The sequence below is a fragment of the Branchiostoma belcheri genome, unplaced genomic scaffold, assembly GCF_001625305.1.
Source record: "Branchiostoma belcheri isolate BF01 breed outbred unplaced genomic scaffold, Haploidv18h27 scaffold5, whole genome shotgun sequence".
Taxonomy (NCBI): Eukaryota; Metazoa; Chordata; class Leptocardii; order Amphioxiformes; family Branchiostomatidae; genus Branchiostoma; species Branchiostoma belcheri.
In genome coordinates this window covers 301,295-308,901 of record NW_017804131.1, presented here as the reverse complement: position 1 = coordinate 308,901, position 7,607 = coordinate 301,295, and the positions used below count along the sequence as shown (strand labels likewise).

The 7,607-nt window shown below is 43.1% G+C and overlaps 2 protein-coding genes across 2 annotated transcripts in view; both read left to right on the top strand.

The window, feature by feature from the left end:
• Positions 1-697: 697 nt before the first annotated feature.
• Positions 698-2,816, top strand: LOC109479963 (predicted GPI-anchored protein 58). The gene is made up of 2 exons (XM_019782049.1): positions 698-1,174; positions 2,362-2,816. The coding sequence occupies exons 1-2, from the start codon at positions 728-730 to the stop codon at positions 2,497-2,499; spliced, it is 585 nt and encodes a 194-aa protein (XP_019637608.1). The 5' UTR covers positions 698-727; the 3' UTR covers positions 2,500-2,816.
• Positions 2,817-3,481: 665 nt separating this feature from the next.
• Positions 3,482-7,607, top strand: part of LOC109479612 (alkaline phosphatase, tissue-nonspecific isozyme-like) — a 20,355-nt gene continuing 16,229 nt past the window's right edge. Inside the window, exons 1-6 of the mRNA XM_019781598.1 lie at positions 3,482-3,785; positions 5,180-5,290; positions 5,674-5,795; positions 6,462-6,636; positions 6,996-7,074; positions 7,422-7,518. Of these exons, the coding sequence (XP_019637157.1) occupies positions 3,707-3,785; positions 5,180-5,290; positions 5,674-5,795; positions 6,462-6,636; positions 6,996-7,074; positions 7,422-7,518 (663 nt within the window). The 5' untranslated portion in view covers positions 3,482-3,706. The remainder of the gene's footprint in view (positions 3,786-5,179; positions 5,291-5,673; positions 5,796-6,461; positions 6,637-6,995; positions 7,075-7,421; positions 7,519-7,607) is intronic.

The following is a 7,607-nucleotide window of genomic DNA, read 5'->3' as shown; positions in this document are numbered from 1 at the left end:
ATCAAAACAACATTGCAGGCTGAAACAGCCTGAATTGTGTTGTAAATTACATGTACATTCATATTAACAGTAACAATTGTAATATTTTAGCGTTAAAAGATTAAGTGTTTTATTTCAATGACTATTGGAATATATATGCAATCCATTAGTCTTATAAATATTGATAGAATAAGTTTTAATTCTAGAGAGTAGAATCATAGTTCCGATAGTTTTTCTTATTTTTCGTGGTATTAGCCTGCAATTGATAGAAAACAACGCGGGGAATTTTGCTATTGGTCGCCATTGACCTATGACCTTTAATTTTCTAGGTGACTTACAAATCTTTCCAAAGGTGCTACTAAATTTATATGAAAGTTTATTCATATGAAAACTATGAATCCATCATATTTTTGGCAGTTTCCCCCCTTTCTTTCTGTTTTTGTATGTTTAACACACATGCTATCGTATGGCAAAGCTCATTAACCGGTCAATACAGAAAAGTTCTTAACGTGATTTTCTCCCTCTTAAGCTAATTACTTTGGATGTCAAACGAGACATACTCCTTGTTTCAGTCATATGCCTTCAAAGCGTTGACAGACTGCCTCTTTGTATGTAAATCAGACATTCTCTCAAATTTCTTTCCCCTGGGAGATTTTCCTTTGTTCTAGCCACTCGACAGGTAAGACGAATCACCTTTGAGTAACCTACACCCGGGGGCACAGTGTACACCTAGCAACGGCCCACCAACATGGCGGCGGCTGGAGGGGTACTGATCGCGGAGCAGGCCCCCTCGCTCCCCGAGCCCGTTCTCCTCACACAGATCGAAGTAGAGGAAGAACCTAACACCGCTACGACCGCAGAAGAACGTGTAGAGCCTCCAGAACAAGTCCCGGAATCGGCACCGTCAGAGGCACCCGCCCCGGAGCCGAAAACTACCGAGGAGGCACCCGCCCCGGAGCCGCCGAAAACAACCGAGGAGGCCCGAGCTGCCGAGGTGGTCAGTCAAGAAGTAACGAAGTCGCTGGACTTTCTGAGCCAGCGTTCCGTGGGTTCGCAAGCCGTGATTCCCAGACCGATTCTGTCCAGGAGAGCGAAGAAAGTAGAGGAAGTTGTCGGGTATAAACCACCAGTGGAGGACCCGCTAGAGACAGCCATTCTGTACGTTCAAGAGAAGGGAATCCTGTACATATTCCAGGTACATAATCTGATATAAAATCTTTCGGAATTAGGTCAAATTAGGAAGTCAATTTACCGACCACCAGTCAGAAGCAAACAAATTTTGCCTACCTTGATGTATATTATATGAAAAGGACAAATAATGAATTGACGGCACTTTACCAAGAGGAAGTGCTTTAGTCAGTACTCATAGGTACAAGACTTGAACATTACTACAGAGAGTAGTTATAATGATACATGTAGTTTTCCAAACTACCTCAAATTCTTCGTTCCTTAAACCGTGAGAATATTATACCCCTATAGCTTAGAGCCAGCAGTGGCACGCAGTATGTAATTGTTGGTCGGGGGCTGAGCTAATATTGAAAAATTGTCTCCAGGGCAAACAGCGAATCAGAACCCAGGTCAATCAGAATGTTGTGTAAATATTAACCGGTACTGTTCTAATAGCCCTATACGAATTGTAAAATGGACTGCACATAAACCTGTGTCTATTTACTTTGTCGTTGAAAAGAAAGAACATCTACTAGTCCTTTCTCCCGTTTCACACTAAAAATGTCTTGTACTGAACATAATTTGGACATGTACAGGTATTCTGATTGGCACGTAGTCGGTACCGTGTACAGAGTGTAGCGCCGTGAGTTTGTTTGTCCAGACGTACAGAGTACAAAGGCATGTTTATAGTGGAGTGGTGTAGAGTAGCGCTCAGGCCCCGGCTACCAACAATACCCGGTACGGTTCAGTACCCCGGTAGTTGGGTTACTAAGCTGCGCGGCTTTGTTTGGCGTGACGTGCCCCTAACGGGATTTCAGCAAGGGGATCAAGACAAATCCGTTATTGAAACCTGCGTAATAGATATTAATTATTCACATGGTTGATATGCATCAAAACGTGACATCTGTCGGGCCGGTATCAATGGGAAGAAAATAAAGCATTTGATTGATTTAAGCGGACTCACTTGGTCTTTGTTAAACTAAGACAAAGTGGCTTGAATGACCTATATCACATATATACGGTGTGCGTATAGGCAGCGCTCTCAGGACATAGCCAGGGTTCATTATATTTTGCCTATATAACGTCCGTGAAAGAAATTCCTGAGGGTATGATGAAAGGCTATAGAAATACTTCAAGATTTTTTTTAAAGAGTGAATCGTTAAAGTACGAGGGATTTCTTTAACCTTGTGTTCTACCGTTTGTTTCTTCACACAGACACTGCTGGAGCGGCTCGTCTTCCAGAAACCACCCAACCCGCTGCAGTTCCTGCGGAAAGAGATAGTGGCGCTGCAGGAGGAGCTCCAGGAATACGAAAAGCAAAGAATGAAGAGGGTTGCCGCTATGAAGAAATAGGGTTCGACCCAGTGGACAGAAACAAGCCATAATTTTTTTTTACAAAATGGGCATAAAGACATGTTGATTTTCAGGCTTCATCTGGAAACATTTTAAAGCGTAATTTGCTGTATTTGCTGCTGTGTTATGAAGAACCATTTCCTGAATGGTTTAAATGTGAATACAACACTATAGGTTGACAATATATATGTGTATACAGATTCAGAAAAACATGTGGTACTAGTAGTTAAACCGATGTGTATAGTGTATATTGAAATTAAGAGAAAATAAATATCCAATGCTGCTGTCTGCTTTCTTTGGATATGTACATGTGTCCAGCTATGTACGAGGGATGTATTAAACGAGGGATGTATTAAACGCAACAAAAAGTTGATGTTTGATCAAACGTCTACTGGTCAATGCCTTCAATACTTCCTTTCTTGCGTCTCGCGGTCAGATTGCTGGTGCTAGTCCTCAAAATAATCCCTTCCGATCCTGCAAATCCCTACAAAAGACCGTAATTTTGTAATTTTACAATTGTAATTACAATTAGAAATTTTGTAATTTTGAAAATCAGTTTGTTTACGATTGTTATCATTTTTGCAATCGATCTGATTTGATGATGGAACGTTTTGGATGGAATCTCGGCCATATGGAGCATCTTCACCTAGCGAGGTTGGAACAAACTACAGGATGCAATCGTTTTTGCAAACGTGAAATAGTCACGAAACTATATATGGATTTGTATAATTCCTGGGATCCTATAGCTCTATGTGTCGATAATTCTATGTAGTTCTCGCCCTACTTGCATGCATGACGAAGATAGGTAGTCGAAACGTTTTTAACTACTGTATCTTTCAACCTAGATGTCCCATTCAAGGTATCTTCCAACGTAACATCTGCTTGGAGACCAGCCCGAGTGCCAACGGCCGTTTTACGAGGTCTTTCGTCATTTCCGGGTCGTCTGAAGTTTCCCTGATCTTACTGGGTAGTGTTGCTCCTTGTGACACGACCTAGATAACACATTCATCCCAGCAGCTAGACTGAGCGTTGGTCAACCTTGGGTCACGCTGCTCACGCAACGCAACGTAGCGAAGCAAACCAAACCCCCATAAAGGTATCAAGACGTAGGGCGTGTCTACGTGTTCACACGCTATATAGTATTTGAGAACTAACTTTGTTGTGAAGTAGTAAAAGCGTGCAGTACGGACGGACGCCCAGAGGAACCATGTTTGGAGCTCCGGTGAAGTTCGCTGTTTTAGCGGCGTGGTGGTCTGCATGGGCTCTGACCTGCTCCTGCCAAACAGGTATGTTTACTGGACTCAAAACTATCACCACTTAGGACATATATCGTGTAGGCACCTTTCTCTCACTCACTATTCTCTACGGGCCGGCTTTGTTGTGTTTGGGCCCCAGTTTTTGGCGCTCGATCAGCTTTCAGCCGGCCTTTCTGATCACTGGCGACCTTGAAATCCCTAATACCTAGCGTGCACTGAGCGGGGTAAAGCAAATCTTTTGTTGGCTGTTTCAAATTGGCAAGGCAGTGTCAAATTGGCCAAGCAGTAACAGGCGGCCAATATGTAGGCTCCCCTTTCCTCAGCGTATCATAAAGAGATGGGTTAGCCATGACGATCGAGTGGACTCGTACTGTGCACTGCAGGATACTGACTTCGGTAGCAAGACTTTGACGATCGACAAATTTGTATTGCTGTTGCTGTTGTTGTCCTTGTTTGTGGCCTGTAGTCTAGGTGCTGGGCATGACCATATTTTTGACTTGGTTCAGGTTCACACTAGTTGTATCACAGACTTTATCTCTTGGACTCGTAACTTTTAGTACTTAATTTAACGGGCGTAGTAGTGCGGTAAGCGATATGCCCCCCAAAACCACTGATATTGAGATTAGTGACCTATTTTTGCCGAGTCGGTCTCGAAACAGCTGTGTTACGTTAAGGTTGGCATTCCACAGCAGGACATGGTCATGGATCACGCTGTGTCTATGTGATGCCCGATTTACAACAGATAGGAACACGGACATGGACATAATTTGTGATACTAAAGTTAACACAAGAGAAATACAGAGACACTCAGACAGAAACGTTAGACGATTTTCCAGTGGAATGTGGGCCCTAAGCCGAGGCACTGTCCCTGGAAACACTTGTAACAATTGGGGGTTTATATGAGCGCTAAGAAGAGGTTAAGTCTTTACAGAAGACAAAGAGTTTGACACAACAAATTTATGCACATAGGTTTCTCACGAGGCTATACCCCTTGCCTGGCCGTTTTATATACACTAACGATCATCTCATATCTGCCATCCCATGTCGCCGTACATACGGCCTGTCTTTCACCCTACTGCGTTGGACCTATGATCATAATTTGTTCACAAAATATGCATAACTTGTCTTACGCTGGACCTATGATCGCAATTTGTGGGTAAAATATGCACACCTTGTCTTACGTTGGACCTATGATCGCAATTTGTGGGCAAAATATGCATAACTTGCATTACTCTCTGCTGCGTTGGACCTATGATCGCTGAACAAACGGCTAGAGATATACTCGAAACTTAGTTTCGCTAAGACCCGAAAAGTTACATTGTAATTTGTTTACAAAATATGCATAACTTGCCTTTCATCCTGCTGCGTTGGACCTACATGTAAGATCCTAATTTGTTGACAAAATATGTATATCTCTAATCTAGAGGAGGAAAAGCAGCCGAAATACTGGAACGACCTGGCCTGGAAGGACATCCAAGAAACCCTCAAAGTCCAGCCGAAAACGGGCGTGGCCAAGAATGTGATACTGTTTGTAGGTAAGTGCACTTCCCTACAATCATTCCAATCAATTATGACAAAGCAAGTATAACATATCTGTACGTATAATTTTTACTGTCAAGGAAATCAGCCCAAAACATGTAGTAGATCTAACTTTTAAGATTTAACTTTATCTGAGTTTCTACGTCACGAAATTAGACTCGAGTGTCACGTACTAAAATATTATTAGAGACATATAGCAAGAGACAAACGACGATGGATTGAACTGTACAGAAATATACACTGATTTGGTCTGTCAACTATAGTTAAGAGTTAATCTGATGCTAATTTACAGCCAAGAACAGTTACTACATTTTGTATGAGCGATGGAAGATTAGCCTTCTGGGCTAAAGGGCATCCAAATAAAAACTTGAACGTTTAGGCGACGGGATGGGCGTGTCCACTGTGACGGCGGGGAGGATCCTGAAGGGTCAGTTGGCGGGGAGGACGGGGGAGGAGGAACTACTGGAGATGGACAAACTGCCCTACTCGGCTCTCGTCAAGGTGGGTTAGTTTGATGGTGTCTGTTGTTTAATTGCATGTAGGTAGTGCGTGGTTAGTCAAAACAAGTAACAAAACATGTAAAAGAAACCACCACACGTGTCAAGAAGAGAATTTGTTACCTGGTGTGCTTCTCTGAAAAGACGAGTCCTAGCATAGGTTTAAGCGCCGAACCCTGTTACACATAGCCGAATGTGACCTCCCGACAATGGTTAGGAGTATAAGTCGGTAGCATGGTTGGTTGGTGTTTGGGAGTAGTTTGGGGCGTGGTTGACAGTCAGATTTGACTCATATATGACTCAATTTCGATATGTAAAGAAAAAATAGGTGTGGCCTAAATCTGGCCAGACCTCTCCCTAACTTCAACCAAACTTGATCGGTTGGTGTTCGGAGAAACAAAACTTGGCCAAATTAGAAACGTTTAGGCCCTACTTGTTCTAACTAAAATGTCTCCTAACTAGACCAATATTTTCAAGTGAAAAAAGGATTTTCAAAGATATTAAAATAATCTTTCCCATCGTGAGTCCTTAACTGCGCAACGCATTGGTGACGTCAACCCTAATGAATACTTGAACAGGTGTAAGGTGTATGTAAAAATGCACAGTTTTGACTGTTAAATATGCCAATGTTTCAAATTCATCGTGTTCTATTTTTTTTGTGTACTTCCAGACGTATAACGTTGACCGTCAGACGGGGGACTCTGCCGGCACGGCCACGGCGTACCTGACCGGCGTGAAGGCGAACTACGGTACGGTGGGTGTGGACGCGACGGTGAAGAGAAACGACTGTGCCGCTAGTTTCACGGGGAAAGTCAAGTCTGTCCTCAAACACGCACACGAAGCAGGTATATGTATTCATGTGTACACGCTCTTTATCTTGGGCATAGTGTTACTGATTACCATACTAGTAGTCCCTTCGGATGGGCATGTATGGAAACATGTATAAGGAAGCTTCAGGCGTCAAACCGCTGCACGAAAAAGAGAACATGTTGAGCAGAGAAATGCGTTGTTGTGCGTTGCTTTAATTGCGAACCTTAGTGATCACATTTGCCCAGCTAGCTATAAAAAGCGCCATTCCTTCTCTCAGAATCTCCCAAGTTACATGCAGTTTCAATATAAAAGTGAGAAATTTAAATCGTTGACTTAGGCAACATGTAAAAAGCGCCCTATGTATACATATAAATTCTGTGTTGATAATTTCCAGGGAAGTCCACGGGTATTGTCGTGACGGCACGGATCACTCACGCTTCGCCCTCCGCATCCTACGCCGCTTCAGCTAACAGGTAAAGCCCCTGTCACACATACATGTCACATTCAGAATCTTACCCCGAACTTGACTGGAGCTCGAGACTCAAATTTAACTCAAATTCGATTCGTATAGAAAGGTGAACGCGGCCTGAATTTGGTCACACTGCTCGACTTTGGTCGTCTGGTGCTTAATGTGTGATAGCGTAAACTCTCATGGTAGGAGTACATACACGTCAAAAACTGTTCTCAAATCACACCAGAGTTCGGTATTTCGTGATGACACAGATAAAGGGATTCCTACATTTTGGAAGATTAAATGCGAAGGACTACCAAGGAAGGATTTTCGTGGAGTTTTGTTTTCATCCTTTCATTAATTTTGCAGGGCGTGGGAACATTCCGGTAAGCTCCCTACCGACGCTCAAGCCCTCGGGTGCAGCGACATCGCCCTGCAACTTGTGCGGGACAACCCGTTTATAAACGTAAGGACAACATGAGACACTATATTTTAGTGTGTGTGTGTGTGTGTGTGTGTGTGTGTGTGTGTGTGTGTGTGTGTGTGTGTGTGTGT

What these genes read in the sequence shown, in the direction of transcription:
- LOC109479963 (XM_019782049.1), top strand. Translation starts at nt 728, where the DNA reads ATGGCGGCGGCTGGAGGGGTACTGATCGCGGAGCAGGCCCCCTCGCTC. An exon ending in GAATCCTGTACATATTCCAG is followed by an intron (nt 1,175 to 2,361) that starts GTACATAATCTG and finishes TTCTTCACACAG; the next exon opens with ACACTGCTGGAGCGGCTCGT.